The sequence below is a fragment of the Aptenodytes patagonicus genome, chromosome W, assembly GCF_965638725.1.
Source record: "Aptenodytes patagonicus chromosome W, bAptPat1.pri.cur, whole genome shotgun sequence".
NCBI classification, from domain to species: Eukaryota; Metazoa; Chordata; class Aves; order Sphenisciformes; family Spheniscidae; genus Aptenodytes; species Aptenodytes patagonicus.
This window is the reverse complement of record NC_134981.1, coordinates 11,647,804-11,669,767: the sequence shown is the minus strand read 5'-3', so window position 1 is coordinate 11,669,767 and position 21,964 is coordinate 11,647,804. Positions and strand designations below refer to the sequence as shown.

At 42.4% G+C, this 21,964-nt stretch overlaps 1 protein-coding gene across 1 annotated transcript in view; it reads right to left on the bottom strand.

Moving 5' to 3' along the window:
• Nucleotides 1–21,964, bottom strand: part of LOC143172166 (uncharacterized) — a 97,628-nt gene that overhangs the window by 60,150 nt on the left and 15,514 nt on the right. The window contains exon 3 of the mRNA XM_076361421.1: nt 11,299–12,666. Within this exon, the coding sequence (XP_076217536.1) occupies nt 11,299–12,666 (1,368 nt within the window). The remainder of the gene's footprint in view (nt 1–11,298; nt 12,667–21,964) is intronic.

Genomic DNA, 21,964 nt, shown 5'->3' with positions numbered 1-21,964 from the left:
AACCCCAAACATCAGAGTTGCAGTACAGCAGTTCCTAGTTCTTCTTGCATGGAGGTTTGTTAAAGTACCCTGATCTGCAGAAACCGCTGCTGCTGAATGAGGGAGAGTCCATTCTCTATGGTACAGAAGGAACCTATGCCACATGTTCTCTCTTAGAAACTCTGGTTTTGTTATTCTTTGTTTTCCTGTTTCTCTTAACGCAGTAATATTCAGAGCAAAAGTGATCTCCCTACATCTAGAATGCAAACTTTGAGTATAATTGGAATTGCTGCGTTCACTTGCCTACAATTTTCGCTGGAGCCACTGAAAAATCTGTGATCTAGAAACCACAGCTAAACACAGCTACTAGGTGTCAGGAAATGTAATTGGACTGACACCTGCACACAAAAAGAACTGGAAGGTAGGGATGAGATGGGGGCATCTGAACAGGGAGAGCTATTTCATTCTTTGTATAAAAGCCTGTGACACTAAGTCACACTAACAGTTCCTCAATGCATAAAGTTTGGTGAGATCTGACTTCTAATTTCTAAAGCACATGTTTATAATTATCACAAAGAAAACACTTCACTTCTATAGAATTTGCGGAGGTGCACCAGGAGCCACCTCTGAGAATTCACAGAGCTACAGACTCCTTTAATACATTTCTGTTGCTCTCTGTGCACCTCCAAATGTAGAGTAAGGGGTTCTAACCACACATTTCCTTTGTGCAAATAGGGTGATACATATTCTAATAGTGATTTAAGGTCTTTTGGGAATTTATATTGCAAAGATGGGTTGTGAATCATCATAATTACTTATATTTCGAAAAAATTATATATGAAAGCATCAGTATTTTCTCTGTATGCACTTATGTATCAAAATATACATATATACCCACATATACACAGTCACACAGATGAAATCCATATTTTCATAATCTCCTTGACAGAGCCCAGAAGAAAGTACAGGTTTACTAAAAGTGAACATATTTAAAGGTGATTTAATAGTGATGTATACAATTTGGATATTGATAAATTAGTGTATTTTAGCGTGAAAAGCTGCCTACCCATATTCAAGAAGGCATAGAATAGAAGCACCTATTCTTTCCAATGGCAAGAGAAGTAATTCTTCATTCCAGTACACCCAAACTGAACCAGACCACTGGCAAGCACCTCCAAAATGATCCCCTCTAAGAAGTGTGTACTATGAGTCATTGACCTGATCATCTTAGAAACCCATATGTGCTAATGGATTAAAAAAGACTGGGATTTAGCTGGGGAAGTGAGAGAGATGACCAAGAAAGCACAGCTGCATGAAATATGTAATAAGGAGCCTTGGTCTCTTCTGGAAACCACAGAATCAGTGTGGTTTCTTTCTGCTTTCAGCCCACCGTTCTGGGAGAGCTGCCAAAAGTAAAAAGAACTGTAGGATGATAGTGAAGCTGACTGGAAAGGAGGAAGACAGTTAAAATAAAAAGGGTTTTCTCTCTGAGAGAGAAATCTGCAGAACACAGAACCTGCTGGTAGGGTCATCAAATGATGAAGGAAATTTCTTGGGCCAATAGCACCTCTCCTCCCAAATGGAAACTGGGGAAAGGATCCCATTTCCTCTCCACTAAACAATGGCCAGAATTGTTGATTTTCTGGGCTCTGTCTTGGAACCAGGATTTGGCAAAAAATAATTTTGGAGAGGAAAAGCTTGGGATAAGGCTCTGTAATAAAGATAGCCAGGTGTTGGAAGGAGTACTTCAGGAAAATTAACTGGAACAAGATGAATTTGGGGTGAACGGCTGCATCATAACTGATCATACTGATGAAGCTTCTTTGTGATGGACGGACCTTGACTGCTGCATGGAGGTGCACTGCTCTGAATACACATCCCATGTTAGAAGCGGTAAACATCTGCATGGAAAAGAAGGAGCTTGTGAGGAATGGATGTTGATGCTTAAATGCTCAGGGAGGCTGTAGCTCCAAAGACAGGTAGAACAAAATCTGCATAATTGAATTAACCACCATAAGATAGGTGATTATTTTCAGTAGAGGAATGGAGGCAATGGCTTCATTCAGCAGGAGGAAGGGCAAAGTGCCTGAAACAAATTGAGCAAGATGCAAGCCATAAGACTACTGCAACTTCTACAGCACTTCTCTTCCCAAATGGCAAACTGGGAAGGTACTGCACTTCCACTCTAAGCAGTGTTATTTGGACTCTGGCCTGGAACAAGGATTTGGCCAAAAATAAGACACTAAAGCAACAATGGAAAATAAATGCTATTAAGCAGTCATGCTCTTATGTCTATTAAAGAGGCTATTAGATTCCAGAAAGCGATTTAGAAAATATGGTAAATGGTAATTTATTTTATATCTTTTGCATATATGGGGGAGGAGGGTCTCCTTTTTTTATATTTTTCATTTTATTCTTTACTGCCAAGCCAAGGGCTGAATGACAGCTCTGTAACAAATTGTGCAGCACTGTAATACCGAATCTGCAAACTCTATTCCAGAAGCACTTAATACGTGCATAAATCAATCAGTTGCTAATAAACACAAGAAATATTTTAAAATAAAAAATAATGCAAATTGCATTTTATTGACTAATACTGCATAGATCATAGGTATTCTTTGAAGAAAAAAGCAGATAATTTTTTTAATAATAATTTTTAAATAACCATACTTTAAATAACTGCCAGAATTCTGATTTTTGAAATGTAGATACTGGAAGTGTGTTAGTAGGAAAAAATCTATTAAGTGTAAAGAAATAGCTCTGATTTAAAATAAACTTAATATTCAAGGAAACCGTTGTGGTTTAACCTCAGTCGGCAACTGAGCACCACGCAGCTGCTCGCTCACTCCTCCCCCGCCCCCAGTGGGATGGGGGAGAGAATTGGAAGAGCACAAGTGAGAAAAACTCATGGGTTGAGATAAAAACAGTTTAATAACTGAAATAAAATAATAATAGCAATAATAATACTAATGTAATAATAATACACAAAGTGATGCACAGTGCAATTGCTCACCACCTGCCGACTGATGCCCAGCCAGTCCCCGAGCAGCAGCCCCCCTGGCCAGCTTTCCCCAGTTTATGTACTGAGCATGACATCACATGGTATGGAACGTTCCTTTGGCCAGTTTGGCTGTGCCCCCTCCCAGCTTCTTGTGCACCTCCAGCCTTCTCAGTCGGCAGAGCATGGGAAGCTGAAAAGTCCTTGGCTAGTGTAAGCATTACCTAGCAACAACTAAAACATCGGTGGGTTATCAACTTTGTTCTCATCCTAAATCCAAAACACAGCATTGTACCAGCTACTAAGAAGGAAATTAACTCTATCCCTGCTGAAACCAGGACAGAAATGAATAGCTGTACCATTGTACCTGATATTAAAATGTTCATAAGAAGTTTTCCTCGCTCATAATTTCTGGTAGTTGTACCACAGTGGCGGCAACACTCAGAGCAGAACTGCTAGCAGGTAGATGGAAGAGGAGAGTAGGATGGACCTGCAGGCAACCTTGAAGATGGGGGCTTTTGTCAGTCAAGCACTTCTGACAATCCTTTTTTGACATGAAACTTCTCTAAAAGCACAAAGCTCTCTTTTTCTATAGTGTTTGTCAGAGGAAATTCTGAACACATGTTTTTAGCAGTTACATTGGCTAAATTACTAATTTTAAATTATTACTTTAAAAATTAAAAACTTTCTTGTCCCAACAATCCAATACTCCACTAATTTCAGTCACCAATCTCAGTTATTTATTTCCAATTTTATAACAACCTGCAGTGCTCTTATCTTTATTTAATTAGCTTTGATTTCTAATGTTAAACTCCTGAATTAGATTAAAAAGGCCATGGTAAGCTACATGCTGTCTGTAAATAAGATGAGTCTGTTGTGAAAGCTTCATATTCAAATGCACACTGTTGATGACTAGGAAAGCTACAGGTAATCAAGGCTGTAAATCTGTCATTGTGACATAGAAGTAGTGCACTTAGTGCAAGGGCAAATATGAAAGTGTAAAACTTGGAGATGAGTACTGTGAAGAAAACAAGGAAATAATGCCAAACGCTAATTGGAGAGCTCTGGTTAGTTTAGGGGAGTTAAACCCTGCATCTGAAGATTACTAACTTGGGTTCACTACAGATATGGAAAAAAAACCCTCATTCTGTGATAAACCATTTGTCTGTTGAGAATCACTATCAAAATTGATAGTGCTAGATAATTATCTCATCAGAATGAGCAAGCATTTCAGTTGGACAGATGCTGAAAGGTATTTTGTATCTGAAAATCTTTGCAAATGGAAGGAGTGAATCTGATATGATAATATTCATGAGTCCTTTTTATTTATGACGTGCACACCTGGGCTGGAAGAATTTTGCTGTTTGCTCTGTTTTTGTACTTGAGAAAACTGTTATCTTCTTCCTCCAATCCTGTTAGTTTTTAAAGATATGGATACTTATTCCCAGATTGCTCAACAGACTGGTGTGACTTTTATTAGAGTTTCTGCAGCATTGATAGAATTGAGTAGGGGTAACTGGAAAGGCCAGTTCAAGCCCTCTACATGCCACATAACTGCATTTATACATTTATGTGAAGTCATGTTCAGTGGCTGAATGAACAACACAGTGCATCCTCTGTTAAAGAAAGTAGAGAAAACTGAGACTTGTGCAGTGAAAACTTGTTTTTCTCCAGCATGCTGCTATATCTTATTATGTGCCTTCTACAAAAGATGTTATGATTTTGTATATCATGACAGCAGTGAAAATCCTAACAGCAATACCCACTGAATCAAGCTGTTAAAGCTGAACTTCTATGATACCACAAGAATTACCTGTAGCAAGGTAAATCACTGAGAAAGGCAGAATTACTGGGACCTAATAAAAAGCTTTAATGTCAACCTACCTCTGGCCACCATATCCTTTGAGGGTATTCTCCCATCTTATGTTACTTTCCTGCACCTTTCAGTTGCTTCCCAAGTTCACACGGGACTTTTTGCTGCCCATCCAGAAGCAGTACAAAGTATCAAACAGAGGTAATACCAAGTATCTACAAGATAATGAATGAACAAAAACATTAATTAAAAAATCCATTCTCCTATTTGTCACACATTGTCTATACACGTACAAGAAGAAATGACAATGGAGTAAATCCCCATGACGAAGAGTATCTCACACCTCAAGTAATTTTACTGATCTCAGTGTCACGGTCCCAAACTACCTTTTTTTGCTACTGCTATCTCACATATTTAGTTTTATCAAAAACTTGGATGATAGTGTGGAATGGAAATATCTGGGCTTTTAACAAAAACGCCAACATGATTTGAATACTACATGCCACTCATAAAATTCTCTAAAATTGCAGCACTGGTATTCACACTGAGGACAGTAAGGAAAGACGTGTCATGGAAATATCGAAAACAAATAGTTCTGCAGTGACTCAGTGTTGTGGTTTAACCCGGCAGGCAGCTGAACACCACGCAGCCATTCGCTCACTCACTCCCCCCCACAGTGGGATGGGGGAGAGAATCAGAAAAAAAAAGTAAAAATCGTGGGTTGAGATAAAGACAGTTTAATAGGACAGAAAAGGAAGGGGAAATAACAATAATTATAATGATAAAAGAATATACAAAATAAGTGATGCACAATGCAATTGCTCACCACCCGCCAACCGATGCCCAGCCAGTTCCCGAGCAGCGGTCACTGCCCCCTGGCTAACTCCCCCCAGTTTATATACTGAGCATGACGTCATATGGTATGGAATATCCCTTTGGCCAGTTTGGGTCAGCTGTCCTGGCTATGCTCCCTCCCAGCTTCTTGCTGGCAGGACACGGGAAGCTGAAAAGTCCTTGACTAGTGTAAGCACTACTTAGCAACAACTAAAACATCAGTGTGTTATCAACATTAGTCTCATGCTAAATCCAAAACACAGCACTATACCAGCTACTAGGAAGAAAATTAACTCTATCCCAGCCGAAACCAGGACACTCAGTTTTGACTGTCTCTGATGATTCAATACATTGATGGACAGGTAGAGAACAAGAAATAGGTCAAAGTCAAAGCAGGGCTGTTCTCAAGAAAGATTCCTGCATGGACAAGGGAGCATGAATTTCTTCAAACCAAATGAGCATATGAGATTTCCACCATACTAATCGTCTGAGCTAATAAAATTATATTTTTTGTGCCCATTTCTAAAAGCAGTGGTATTGTGGGCTGAGTGCTTGGGATAACCATACCGAGATTAATCCTTTAACCAAATTATCTCAGATCTGACAATTCAATGATCAGGTCTTCCTGTCTCTGCACATCTGTCTGAGGAAGGTACTTTATTATCACCAAATATTATCTTAGCCTGTCTTGAGACACTGAGTGTATTTAAGTGATACTGGTGTTTACAGTGTAGTTGTATCCGTGAGACAGCTGCAAAGGAGTGACACAACAGATCAAAGCTCTGTGGAAGTTCTTCAGGTAATGTTTCTAATCACAGCCTATTAAAAGAAACAAAATCCAGTCTGACTCATGGAGCAAGTGACCTGTAAACAATGCTGCCTCATGAACTCTATGGACAGTTCTCTGCCACACACCTTCTGCTTCAGAAAATTTACGTCAAACAGATTTTCAATTTTTTTCTAGCAGATTAAATTGGGTCATGTTCCTAAGAGAAGTGGGTCATTTTTCCCTATAAATAAACAGTTTCATGCCTGCACATCTTTAGTTCAAAGGCTCTATTGTTTGTACTCAAAACTGCACAATTTGAAGGCTGGACGATCTTCAAGAAGGAAGTCTTAAAGGTGCAGGAGCAGGCTGTCCCTGTACGCCGTAAGAAGAACGGGCGGGGAAGACGACCGGCCTGGCTGAACGGGGAGCTCTTGCTGGGACTCAGGAAAAAAAGGAGAGTTTACCGCTTGTGGAAGAAGGGGCAGGCGACTCAAGAAGAGTACAGGGATCTCATTAGGTCGTGCAGAGAAGAAATGAGAAAGGCAAAAGCCCAGCTAGAACGCAATCTGGCCGCTGTCGTTAAAGACAACAAAAAAAGTTTTTACAAATATATTAATGATAAGAAGAGAGCCAAGGAGAATCTCCATCCTTTATTGGATGCAAGGGGGAACATTGTCACTGAGGATGAGGAAAAGGCTGAGGTACTCAATGCCTTCTTTGCCTCAGTCTTTAACAGGCAGACCAGTTATCCTCAGGGTACTCAGCCCCCCGAGCTGGAAGACAGGGACGGCAAGCAGGATGAACCCCCCATAATCCAAGAGGAAGCAGTCAATGACCTGCTACGCCACCTGGACGCTCACAAGTCTATGGGGCCGGATGGGATCCACCCGAGAGTGCTGAGGGAGCTGGCGGAGGTGCTCGCCAAGCCGCTCTCCATCATTTATCAGCAGTCCTGGTTAACGGGGGAGGTCCCGGACGACTGGAGGCTTGCCAATGTGACGCCCATCTACAAGAAGGGCCGGAAGGAGGATCCGGGGAACTACAGGCCTGTCAGCCTGACCTCGGTGCCGGGGAAGATTATGGAGCGGTTCATCTTGAGGGCGCTCACAAGGCATGAGCGGGACAACCAGGGGATCCAGCCTAGCCAGCACGGATTCATGAAAGGCAGGTCCTGCTTGACCAACCTGATCTCCTTCTATGACCAGGTGACCTGCCTAGTGGATGAGGGAAAGGCTGTGGATGTGGTCTACCTGGACTTCAGCAAGGCCTTTGACACTGTCTCCCACAGCATTCTCCTAGAGAAGCTGGCGGCTCACGGCTTAGACAAGTGGACTCTGCGCTGGGTCAAAAACTGGCTGGACGGCCGGGCCCAGAGAGTTGTGGTGAATGGAGTTACATCCAGTTGGCGGCCGGTCACGAGCGGTGTTCCCCAGGGCTCAGTTTTGGGGCCGGTCTTGTTTAATATCTTTATTGATGATCTGGATGAGGGGATTGAGTGCACCCTCAGTAAGTGTGCAGACGACACCAAGTTGGGCGGGAGTGTTGATCTGCTCGAGGGTAGGAAGGGTCTGCAGAGGGACCTGGACAGGCTGGATCGATGGGCCCAGGCCAACTGTATGAGGTTCAACAAGGCCAAGTGCCGGGTCCTGCACTTCGGCCACAACAACCCCATGCAACGCTACAGGCTTGGGGAAGAGTGGCTGGAAAGCTGCCTGGCAGAGAAGGACTTGGGGGTGTTGGTCGACAGCCGGCTGAACATGAGCCGGCAGTGTGCCCAGGCGGCCAAGAAGGCCAATGGCATCCTGGCCTGTATCAGAAATAGTGTGGCCAGCAGGAGTAGGGAAGTGATCGTGCCCCTGTACTCAGCACTGGTGAGGCCGCACCTCGAATACTGTGTTCAGTTTTGGGCCCCTCACTACAAGAAGGACGTCGAGGTGCTGGAGCGTGTCCAGAGAAGGGCAACGAGGCTGGTGAGGGGTCTGGAGAACAAGTCTTATGAGGAGCGGCTGAGGGAACTGGGGTTGTTTAGCCTGGAGAAAAGGAGGCTGAGGGGAGACCTCATCGCTCTCTACAACTACCTGAAAGGAGGTTGTAGCGAGGTGGGTGTCGGTCTCTTCTCCCAAGTAACTAGCGATAGGACGAGAGGAAATGGCCTCAAGTTGCGGCAGGGGAGGTTTAGATTAGATGTAAGGAAAAATTTCTTTACTGAAAGAGTGGTGAAACATTGGAACAGGCTGCCCAGGGAAGTGGTGGAGTCCCCATCCCTGGAGGTATTTAAAAGACGTGTAGATGAGGCACTTAGGGACATGGTTTAGTGGGCATGGTGGTGTTGGGTTGACGGTTGGACTCGATGATCTTAGAGGTCTTTTCCAACCTCAATGATTCTATGATTCTATGATTCTTTTGCTTAGCCAAGAGGCAGTATTTTTTTTTCTTTTTTCCCAAAGGGCAGTCTGTAGCCTGACCCAGTAAGACACATGATGTTTTTCAGTATGTGACAGTGAAAAGCGTCCCTTTTCTGTCTTCCCATCAAAACACTGACTGGGGACAAAAGCCTTAGTGTTGATTGTTTTGCTCCACTGACTTCAACAGAGCTGTTCTGATTTGTATCATGTGGGAATCCATGCTAAAAAAGATCAGTGTCCAGTGCATAAACATAGAAACGTTTTTGCCAATTTTCTAACACACCACAAAAGATTTTTCTCACGTCTATTCAAGTGAAAATAAAGACCTTAAGGTGGAGAACATGGTGCAACTCTCTTACAGGGTATTCTACCTGTAAAGATTCAAGCTGAACCAATGATTCAGCAGGCAAGGGTTAGTTGATTTACACAGAATGGTTGAGATAATTGTTATGACAAAACAAATATCTAACAATGATATCATCTTCTCTCCTAGTTTTCTTTTCAATATTAGGCTTATCAATGTTGTTATCATTTACGTCATCATGAATGAAAACATGAGAACTCCATGTTGCTTAGATAAGTTTCCAAAGAATTACATACTTGTCTAATGTCCATAAATACAGCCAGCCATTTAAAGTTCACATATGTGAATATTATGTGAGGTGATTCTTAAGTCAATTTTTCCCCAATTCTTTTTCTTCTTTTTCTTTTCTCTAGTTCACAATTTTCTTCTAATGTCTACAACAATTTTTTCCCTGTGTTGTTAGCCTTTCACTGTACGTCCCACAGAAAACCCAAGGACTGAAACATTCTTTTTTTAATTCACAACTTTCTTGCTCTCAAACTGACATTACATGCGTGTGCCTAACAAACCCCAAAACACCTACTGTCTTTACAAGTTAAAGTCCTCTCCACTATTATTTCTTCATTATCAAAAAAGGAATGGGTTCACGTTAAATATAAACAATCAAAGTTTATTACAATCTCAAATTTCAGCAAAGATAGGCAAATTAAACATTTTAAAAGAGCATTAATTCTTGAAAAAGTTATTTATATTTTTAATTATAGGAATAATGTTTATCAATTTTTATTTTGTGGAAGATCTAGTCCCATATTATTGACACAATTTACTTTTTTATCTTCTGTACTACTTTACATGCTTCAAGAAAGACTATATAATATATTTTAAGTGTAACAGCAACAGACATAAATGCTATTCTTACTCTTTAGTCACAAATTTAATCTAGTTTTAATATTAGATATAATGTCTGTATATATAATAGGCTCACAGAGAGTCCTTCCAATTTGGTTTTCTGTGGTTTTTGGAACCAAACCTTTGAACAGAGACATACCAACACCTGTTGATTTGCAAAGTCTTTCCAAAACGTCTTAGAATTTCCCAGCTTCAGAGATACTCTAGAGGTATCTTGCCATACTTTCAGGAGAAATGAAAACTACAGCCAGATTTGACAGCATTTCTACGTTTGCTAACATTTTGTCATCGATATCTTGGTTTATTGAACAAACAATAAAAGACCTCTACTGTTGGCAACGTTATCTAAATTAATTTGAAAAAACTTCCAGCAACTGTGCTGTGTCTCTTGAGTGATTTTGCTCTTAAAGCATTCACTTAGCTATTGTAACGCACAGGAACATAACTAACTTCAGTGAACCTCTGCTTCTGAAATGCTTCTGAAGATAAACAAAACTAAAAGTAAGTTTTATTCTATGTCAAAAGTAGACTGTAGAATAATAACAAAATATCCAGTCCAACTTTAAATGAGTAAATGAGTCCTTTTCAAATTGGTTTTATGAGAGTGATAATCTTATTCTGGTGATTTACTTATATGTGAAAGAGGAAAAGTGGCAACATCTATGAACACAAGTACCTTGTGTGGATTAGATTGAAGGGGAGTAATTCTTCAAGAGGAACACAGCACATCCAGCAGAGATTTGGACTGTACAGCCTCAGATGATCATAGAATCATAGAAGAGAATCATAGAATAGTTTGGGTTGGAAAGGACCTTTAAAGGTCATCTAGTCCAACCCCCCCTGCCATGCGCAGGGACATCTTCAACTAGATCAGGTTGCTCAGAGCCCCGTCCAACCTGACCTTGAATGTTTCCAGGGATGGGGCATCCACCACCTCTCTGGGCAACCTGTGCCAGTGCTTCACCACCCTCAGCGTAAAAAATTTCTTCCTTATATCTAGTCTAAATCTACCCCCCTTTAGTTTAAAGCCATTCCCCCTTGTCCTGTTGCAACAGGCCCTGCTAAAAAGTTTGCCGCCATCGTTTTTATAAGCCCCCTTTAAGTACTGATAGGCTGCAATAAGGGCCCCCCAAAGCCTTCTCTTCTCTAGGCTGAGCAACCCCAACTCTCCCAGCCTTTCTTCATAGGAGAGGTGTTCCATCCCCCTGATCATTTTCGTGGCCCTCTTCTGGACCCGCTCCAACAGGTCCGTGTCTTTCTTATGCTGAGGGCTCCAGAGCTGGATACAGTACTCCAGGTGGGGTCTCACCAGAGCAGAGCGGAGGGGCAGAATCACCTCCCTCGACCTGCTGGCCACGCTTCTTTTGATGCAGCCCAGGATATGGTTGGCCTTCTGGGCTGCGAGCGCACATTGCTGGCTCTTGTCCAGCTTTTCATCCACCAGTACCCCCAAGTCCTTCTGGGCAGGGCTGCTCTCAATCCCTTCATCCCCCAGCCTGTATTGATACCAGGGGTTGCCCCGACCCAGGTGCAGGACCTTGCACTTGGCCTTGTTGAACCTCATGAGGTTCACACGGGCCCACTTCTCGAGCTTGTCCAGGTCCCTCTGGATGGCATCCCGTCCCTCTGGCGTGTCAACTGCACCACTCAGCTTGGTGTCATCTGCAAACTTGCTGAGGGTGCACTCGATCCCACGGCCTATGGCATTGATGAAGATATTAAACAGTACCGGTCCCAATACGGACCCCTGCAGGACGCCACTCGTCACCAGTCTCCATCTGGACATTGAGCCGTTGACCACTACCCTCTGGATGCGACCATCTAACCAATTCCTCACCCACCGGACAGTCCACCCATCAAATCCATACCTCTCCAGTTTAGAGAGAAGGATGTTGTGGGGGACCGTGTCAAAGGCCTTACAGAGGTCCAGAGAGACGACATCTGTAGCCCTTCCTGTGTCCCCTGATGTAGTCACTTCTGTATAGAAGGCCACTAGGTTAGTCAGGCAGGACTTGCCCTTGGTGAAGCCATGCTGGCTGTCTCGAATCACCTCCCTGTCCTCCATGTGCCTTAGCATAGCTTCCAGGAGGATCTGTTCCATGATCTTCCCAGGCACAGAGCTGAGACTGACTGGCCTGTAGTTCCCCGGGTCTTCCTTTTTTCCCTTTTTAAAAATGGGGGTTATGTTTCCCCTTTTCCAGTCAGTGGGAACTTCTCCGGACTGCCATGATTTCTCAAATACGATGGATAGTGGCTTAGCAACTTCATCCGCCAGTTCCTTCAGGACCCGCGGATGGATCTCATCGGGTCCCATGGACTCGTGCACCTTCAGGTGCCTTAGATGGTCTTGAACCTGATCTTCTCCCACAGTGGGCGGCTCTTCATTCTCCCAGTCCCCGCCTTTGCCTTCTGCAGCTTGGGCGGTGAGGCTCGAGCACTTGCCGGTGAAGACCGAGGCAAAAAAGTCATTGAGTACCTCCGCCTTCTCCGTGTCCCGGGTAACCAGGTCTCCCGTTTCGTTCCGGAGAGGGCCCACATTTTCCCTTGTCTTCCTCTTATCCCTGACATACCTATAGAATCTTTTCTTGTTGCCCTTGACGTCCCTGGCCAGATTTAATTCTCTCAGGGCTTTAGCTTTCCTAACCTGATCCCTGGCTGCTCGGACAATTTCTCTGTATTCCTCCCAGGCTACCTGTCCTTGCTTCCACCCTCTGTAGGCTTCCTTTTCATGTTTGTCATCGATGCAGGCCTCCTGGCGTTTTTGCCTGACTTCCTCTTTGTTGGCATGCATCGCTCCTGAGCTTGAAGGAGGTGATCCTTGAATATTACCCAGCTTTCTTGGGCCCCTCTTCCCTCCAGGCCTCTGTCCCATGGCACTCTACCAAGCAGATCCCTGAAGAGGCCAAAGTCTGCTCTCCTGAAGTCCAGGGTAGTGAGCTTGCTGTGCGCCCTCCTCGGTGCCCTAAGGATCTTGAACTCCACCATTTCGTGGTCACTGCAGCCCAGGCTGCCCTTGAGCTTCACATTCCCCACACAGCCCCTCCTTGTTGGTGAGAACAAGGTCCAGCATAGCACCTCTCCTCGTTGGCTCCTCTACCACTTGGAGAAGGAAGTTATATCATCGACGCATTCCAGGAACCTCCCGGATTGCTTATGCCCTGCCGTGTTGTCCCTCCAACAGATGTCGGGGTGGTTGAAGTCCCCCATGAGGACCAGGGCTTGTGAGCGTGAGGCTGCTCCCATCTGTCTATAGAGGGCCTCATCCGCTCAGTCTTCCTGGTCGGGTGGCCTGTAGCAGACCCCCACCGTAATGTCACCTGTCCCTGCCTTCCCTTTAATTCTGACCCATAAGCTCTCGGTTGGCTCCTCATCCATCCCCAGGCAGAGCTCCATGCACTCCAGCTGGTCATTGACATAGAGGGCGACGCACCCTCCTCGTGTCCCCTGCCTGTCCTTCCTAAAGAGCCTGTATCTCTCCATCCCAACACTCCAGTCATAGGAGCCATCCCACCACGTCTCCATGGTGCCAATAAGGTCGTAGCCCTGCAGGCGTGCGCATGTCTCTAACTCCTCTTGGTTATTCCCCATGCTACGTGCGTTTGCATAGAGGCATTTAAGTCGGGCCCCCGATGAAGCTGTCTTACTGGCTGGAGTTCCTTTGTGCTGCTCTTCAGGCGCTCTCCTGCTGACCTGTGTTCCTTCTCCAGGCTCTGGGCATCTATCGCTGGCCCTGGCATCAAACTAGTAGGAGTGGGATGGATTGAGGTTCCCCTCCCCCGGCATCTCTAGTTTAAAGTCCTCTTCACCAGCTTGGCAAGCCTATGACCGAAGGTGCTCTTCCCCTTCTCTATCACACACAAATGTAGACCATAGAGCTGTGTTCTCAGATGAGGTACTTGACAAGTGTTTTTCATTACATACCCACCACTGTGTACTTTGAAAACATGGTTCTGTATTAGTACATATATATATGGATTTTGCAGTTTTCTCATAATAGCATTGGACATTCTCATATCATGGGTAGATTCTATGTTGGCTATTACACATCAGATGTGTGATAAACTAAATGAGCCAAAGGAACCAGATTTCATTCCAAAAGTATGTGAATCATTATTTTTATCTATCTGAAAAATACTATATATTATATAAACTTTGTTGGAGATAAATATAGCACTAAAGAGATGGTCAGTACCAATATCAGAAAACCAAAGAAACAAAAATCTGCACACAAAAAAGATGGAGAGTGAAGCTGCACAGTCCTAAAGGCTAGCACTCGATTGTTTTTCAAACTTAGGGGTTGCATTCATCTATTCAGCTAACCAACAACTAGCAGATTGAAAGGGCATTGATATGAAGATACCAGCTCTTCAACTGGATGCAGTGAAACAGAATGTAAATAAAGCAGAGGAAGGAGATGTAAAGATAAAATATATCAAAATGAGAAACTAATATTTGGCAAAAATTTCCTTCTATTTTTTGGTGGTGATTTTTCAGAAAGAGGAATATAAGTGTTGAGACTCTCTCCAGAATGAAAGTAGCTAGAAATGAAAAAACATAGTAGTGAGAGAGAAAAGAACTAAAAAGGAGGACTGAATTTGAGATACTTATGAAACTTTTAAAAGTCCTCAGAATTCTTTGTAGATAATGTGTGATAGGAACTAATGGGTATGGGATTACATATGCCAAAAGATAAATCATGACTTTTTTCCCTTCTTTCAAAACTGGAACAAGAAAGCTAATAATCAAAGTAGTCTCAGGATATGAGAAAAGGAAAAGGAAGAAAAAGTAGAAGAATTGTATAAAAAAATTATCAACAAAGCAAGAGGAGACTGAGGTATCAAAGGAGCAGACTGGGATGAACCCGTGAGCATGGAAAAAAATTTCAAAAGGTTAGTGTAAGAAACAAGAATACTACTGGCAACCTAAGAAATTGAAGAGCTGGTGTAGGAGTGATTTGATAATTATGTAACTACATTCCCAATTCTGAAAACACACCAGGACTATCCACCAGTTTTGGTAATATTTGTGAGGTTTGTGCCCCTATCAACATTATACAGCCCAGTGTTGATCAAGGCCACTATTAACCAAGATGAAAATAATACTAAATCTCTTTTAACAGCCTGTCACAAAACTCATTTTAATAGTACTTTTAGCCAACAGTCTTATCATGCTTTTACCATGTGATCGATATGAGCATTATATCTAGCCTACAATTTCATTCACCACTTCAAAAGCTTCATAAATCATCAGCTTTTATAACTTCTTGATTACTTCCTAATTTTCATACAAAACAAGGATAAAAACAAAAATCACCCTCTGATGAAAGCATGCTGAGCACTTGAAAACCTTTTATTAAATGATATCCAGTTAGCAACACCCTGTTGGGCCATCACTGTGCAGTGATGATTATGGAGTGCTCTTTCACATAAACTGAATAAATCTCATTAATTGTTGATGGAGGTGCTTGAAAATATCAGGTATTGACCAACTTTACCCCAGCAACAGAAGAGAATTGATTTAGTTTTCCTCTCTTCTAAGAATTTTTATCCCTAGCCTGGGGCTTGAGGATTGTACAGCAAACAGATCAATCCCATGTACTTCCAAGGGCTGGAGAAAACTGTTCAATCCATGTCTGGCTTTCTTGAAAACTCTGCATCTTGCTACCTGATTTAGTGATGCTTGCCCACAATATGACAAGAAAGGGGGATAAGAGTAACCCATCTTTAACATCAAAGACAGTTCAGATAGGGATGATTAAAGCTAAAATTGTCAGGCTGGTTTTTATGATGAGGTTGGGTATACAGCAGACGTGTAATTGAATTCCAGTGCCACTCCAGCCCCAATTCTTCCTGTCCTTTCCCTTCTCTGCTTTGACTGTTCCAGGGAGTGTGCAGAGACAACAGGCTATGCTGCACATGACACGTGATCTATGTGCCTACAGACAGGCTTCTTAGGCAGTGCAGCTACACCCAGATTACAACCTGAGGACAGAACAAAACCAAAACAGCATTGTAAAGGAGATACTAAGACCAGAAATGCCTTATGTTTCTGTTCCACCTCTACAAGATTTGCACAAGATTTGTTTCACGATACTTTCGAACTGTATAATATGGGAAATATTTTTGTTTGTCCACAGCCTTCAGAAAAGAAAATCCGTGAACAAATCCTTCTACTGACAAAAAAAGTTTGCTGTGGTGAGATAACTATACAAAAACAGGTGAATTCAACTGCAGTAAGGAGTCTTATATCTCATCAATGTTGTCCTTGCAATAACATGATATCTTACATTTGGGTAACATCTCAGGAATACAGAAAGCAAGGCCTTTTAGACACTAACTCTGTAAGCACATGTGACAAGGACCATTGGCTTCCTTGGGACTGCCGGTGCATTTATCATAGAATCATTAAGGTTGGAAAAGACCTCTAAGATCATCGAGTCCAACTGTCAACCCAACACCACCATGCCCACTAAACCATGTCCCTAAGCGCCTCATCTACACGTCTTTTCAATACTTCCAGGGATGGGGACTCCACCACTTCCCTGGGCAGCCTGTTCCAATGTTTCACCACTCTTTCAGTAAAGACATTTTTCCTCATGTCCAACCTAAACCTCCCCTGGCGCAACTTGAGGCCATTTCCTCTCGTCCTATCACTTGCTACTTGGGAGAAGAGACCGACACCCACCTCGCTACAACCTCCTTTCAGGTAGTTGTAGAGAGCCATGAGGTCTCCCCTCAGCCTCCTCTTCTCCAGGCTAAACAACCCCAGTTCCCTCAGCCGCTCCTCATAAGACTTGTTCTCCAGACCCCTCACCAGCCTCGTTGCCCTTCTCTGGACACGCTCTAACACCTCGACATCCTTCTTGTAGTGAGGGGCCCAAAACTGAACACAGTATTCGAGGTGCGGCCTCACCAGTGCCGAGTACAGGGGCACGATCACTTCCCTACTCCTGCTGGCCACACTATTTCTGATACAGGCCAGGATGCCATTGGCCTTCTTGGCCACCTGGGCACACTGCCGGCTCATGTTCAGTCGGCTGTCGACCAGCACCCCCAGGTCCTTCTCTGCTGGGCAGCTTTCCAGCCACTCTTCCCCAAGCCTGTAGCGTTGCATGGGGTTGCTGTGGCCGAAGTGCAGGACCTGGCACTTGGCCTTGTTGAACCTCATACAGTTGGCCTGGGCCCATCGATCCAGCCTGTCCAGGTCCCTCTGCAGACCCTTCCTACCCTCGAGCAGATCAACACTCCCGCCCAACTTGGTGTCGTCTGCAAACTTACTGAGGGTGCATTTGAAATGAACAGACTTGTAAATGAGACAGGGCAAAAAGATGGAAGTCTTTTAATATCTGACTTCAGTGCCACTAGCCATGAGATTGAATTGTCTCATGAGCTCTGAGGTGCTTAGGGACCTCTGTAAAATGCTTGTGTGGAATTGTTTTCCTTATAATTCAATCCACAAAAGTCAACTTATCCAGTGGAAAGTCTCCTATACAAGGCAATGAGAAACACCTTAATAAATCCCCAAATGAATGAGATGTGCATTGAAGCCTCTAATGGATGTTTATTGATCCAGACATGGCATCGCCTAGAGACTTGGGACTCCCGTCTCATCCAGCTTGTGATTTTCCTTTTGCTCCCATCTTATCACAGAGAGTGGAAATAGACTTGAATTCAGCCTTTCAGGTCTGTGGGCACATAGGAGCATGATTTTCATGATTACCTTCAATTTTACTGTATGTAGAGATCATTGATCCTACTGAAACTGTTACAGAAGTAGCATGGTCTGGTACTGTAAGGTGCTTCCTTCATGAAGGTAACATTTTTAAATAAAGTGGAATCTCCAATATTATATTGTCTGATTCATTCTTTCTACATCTACATCCAAGGAGTTCTAATTTAATCAAAACAATTCAAAGCTGGCAAAGGTCTTTGGCTGCCTTCCTACAAGGCAGTTTAACATCCAGAAACTTCGAATCCCTGGTAAAATATACTGGGAAAGGAAAGAAAAACAGCTCTACTTTTCTTCAAGAGTTCCCTGCTAAGGGAGTAACCCAGCAAACAATTAGTTTTAAATTGTCTGTACTCCTGGAGCTAGATCTGCCTCCCACCTGAGAATCAATCCTTCTTCTCCCCCATAAATATGCACCAGGTGGCTTAGGAGAGCCTTAGGAAGGCCTGAAAGGGTACACTACAGAAGAGCTGTAGTGTCACATTCCGGAGGCACTGAGTATTCTTTCGTGAAACCTACTGTCTCTGGGCTGTTCCTCCAGAGATGACCTTAATGCTGTGTGGGAGACTGGAAAGGATTAAATTGACTGCAAGTCAATAAACTATGTTATGAATCGACATTAAGGGAAAGATTCTCACATAGCTATATAGTTACACTGTTAACAGAAATGGAAAACAAAAATAAATGTTTTACTGACCTGAAGGCAAACGGGTATGATTCTAAATATATAGAAGGAATAAAGACGTGGTCCAAAAAGGCATCAGCCATTTTTCATAGTACAGCTGCGCTCAGGGAGAAAACAGACAACTATGGAACAGAGGCAGAAAGCATCTTCTTCCAAGCTCACTTCTGCCAAAGGGACAGCATGCTATTTGCCATGGAAATGCTGCATTTACTTTCCTCCTCTCTTAGTGAGACTTTTATTTATTTCTTTAAATGCAGCACTATGTCTAAGGCCATATTTCCTCAGCTATTTGTATGTGCCTATGACTAGTCTCTTTTATCCTTGGGGAGAGGCCATAATATCAAGTTCCTAGCAGGATCACAGTGAGGGAAGACAAGGTTTTAGGTTTAACAGGAGGCCCAGGCATATGAGGAGAGCATGAATATATCTACCGGACTTTTGTTACTGCTTGTCACAAGTCAGCTCAGCCTTTCTTTTCCTTATTGTAGGCATGGAAGGAACAGAAGCCCAAAAGTTTTCAGCATGCCTGCAATACAGGAGTAAAAAGATTCAAGTTTTCAGTTTGTTCAAATGCAGCCAAAAGTTGGCTAATAATTTACAGCTAGGTACAGTTGACAAACCCTGAAAAGATGGGTTTTACCAATGCAAAATGTAATGGCTAATCCATTTTTTTTTTATTAGTATCGGCTATACCAAATAAGGGGTTCTTCTTTCCTACTACATCTATCTTCAATAAACTAATTTAAATCCAGCATCAGTTTTAAGACTTTTTAATGGAAAAGAACAAAATAGAATGAAACTTTAGCATTTTTCTTTAAAAAAAACAATAACAGTGCACGATAGTCTGACTTAAAATTTCTCAGTGGCAAGTTGTCATTGTTTAACCCCAGTTGGCAACCAAGCACCACACAGCCGCTTGCTCACCCTCCCCCCCAGGATGAGGGACAGAATCGGAAGAGTAAAAGTAAGAAAACTCGTGGGTTGAGATAAGAACAGTTTAATAATTGAAATAAAATATAATAATAAGAAGAATAAGAATAATAAATTGTAATGAAAAGGAAAAAACAACAGAGAGAGAGGAACAAAACCCAGGAAAAAAGTGATGCAACCACTCACCACCCACCGATGCCCAGCCAGCCCCCGAGCAACTGCCCCCTGGCCAACTCCCCCCTCCCAGTTTATATACTGAGCATGATGTCATATGGTATGGAATATCCCTTTGGCCAGTTTGGGTCAGCTGTCCTGGCTATGCCCCCTCCCAGCTCTTGTGCACCTCCTCGCTGGCAGGGCATGGGAAGCTGAAAAGTCCTTGACTAGTGTAAGCACTACTTAGCAACAACTAAAACATCAGTGTGTTATCAACATTATTCTCATGCTATAATCCAAAACACAGCACTATACCAGCTACTAGGACGAAAACTAACTCTATCCCAGCCGAAACCAGGACACAAGTACTGGGCTTCTGAAAAAATCTGCTTTTTCTCTTCAGTATTTGAATAGGAGCCAAACGCTTTGCAAAATTTATTAGGATATTACCTTTCAAAAGCATTAATCAGCTCTTGTTTATAACATTCATCTAATGAGCCAAACTAGAAATGATATTTTTTCTGAATACTCTTGCTTTAATACCTGCACACAGCATGTAATGGTTAAGTCATTCCCTCTCTTCTTTGCCCCAGCTACTTCGAAATAAGCACATGCCTGCTTACGCTTCACAATTTTTCAAAGCTATTCACAGACATCTGTATACATATACAAAGTCCATTAACTGGTAACAATGCATGCAAGTACCTCCTACATACTCCTTTGTAAAATCCTTCCCTCTAAATGAAGGAGAAAGGGAGGATTGCTATGACAAGAAAAAAACTGAACAAAAAAAGGCAGCTTGTGTGATGCTGTGTTTCAGATGTAAGAGGGTTATGGGTCACATACCTTATGTGCAGATAAAAGTTTCCCAAAAGTGATGATCTTTGAATACAGGCCAAGAAGGTTCATATCTGAAGTTCCTCAATGCTTAGAAATTTTAGAAACACTAGTTTGGGATTGGTCTATTTTCTTTTAGTGCCTTCGTAGGCACCATTTCACTATGTATCACATGACAAATAGGACATCACTGCATGCTCACACCTTTCAGAAATAACCCTAAAGGCAGAACAAATAGTCCTCCAATTGCCCAAGTAGTAAAATTTAACTGTGAGATTTTCTATTTCTTAATGCCTTCTTAACATGAGTTCTCATTCCCAGAATTACTCAGAGATGGTCATTTTAGCAAGTAAGCTGCACTCTATCAGACTTGCAGATGGTGACCTGTAAATACAGCATGAAGCATTTTGATCTGTTACTCCACTTATCCTTACAGCCTAGTGAGAGTGCTAAGGGGAAACCATTACCTGAAAAGGTGTCAGGTCAGTGCAGAACTGAAAAAGAACCGTGCTATCAGAGAAATGTGATGCTTAGTCACAAGAAATTTTTTTGATGTGCACATGATATTTACCTCCTGGATTCATATCTGGAACAAGGCTGACTAACATTTTCTAAAAAATCCAGGAACTCTCTCCAGTAAAATTCATTGCAGAGAACATGTTCAGGAGGGAAAAAAATATTTTCTCAAAGACCTTGCCTGACACAGCACAACGGGAAAAAAAACACCACAAAACCAAAAAACCCTAAAATACAGCCTTAAAGGTCAATACTCCCATCTTGTGGCTGATGAAGAAAACGTACATGTCTAAATAAAAATGAAAAAAATGTTTCATGCAGATAGATTATAAATGAAAATTTAGTTGAATAGAATTTTTCTTCCATGTCATAATTAAATTTGGATCTTAGAACTGTCAATGTTTCAGAGAAGGAAGGATGTGGAATTTTTTTCATGCACACTTAGCCACAAGACATGGAGTTTCTGTAAGAAATTCCTAATTGCAGGAAGTTGGGAGGATGAAATCCTCTTTTGCCATACTTTGAATTCAATGGGTGTTGAATGAAGGCAGGATATGCCTCATTAAAGGTCCTATCTTGTAAGGTACCCATATATCCTACTTACTTACGCAAATTATTACTGAATAAACTTGTTTCCTCTATCATTTCACTGTGTCCGTACAGGTCCTAAGATAGTATGTATCCTGATCCTAGATTAGCATCTCAAAGTAAAAACAGTGATAATTAATAATGTGGCTAATGCCAATACTAATGTGAGAGTGTTTCTGCTCCTCTAGATTAAAAGTTGTTTGGAAGACACTGACACTGAAACCATTCCAAATGGTTTCAGTAACAGAGCTATTTTCTTTAATGTTTGGACATAGCCATTTCCTAGGAAATGCCAAGCATACAGTTTCAGAAGATAATGCTCTCGGTGGAAACACACCTGGAAACATGGTTTTAAGGATGGAATGGATGACAATTATAGAGATGATGAGTCAGGTGGTATCATCTTAATGAGAAGAACCAAATATGGAAAGAAAAAACATTCTAAAGGAACCTTGAACATCATTTAAATATGCTGGGTCACATCATACAATTAAACATATAGAATGGGAAGAT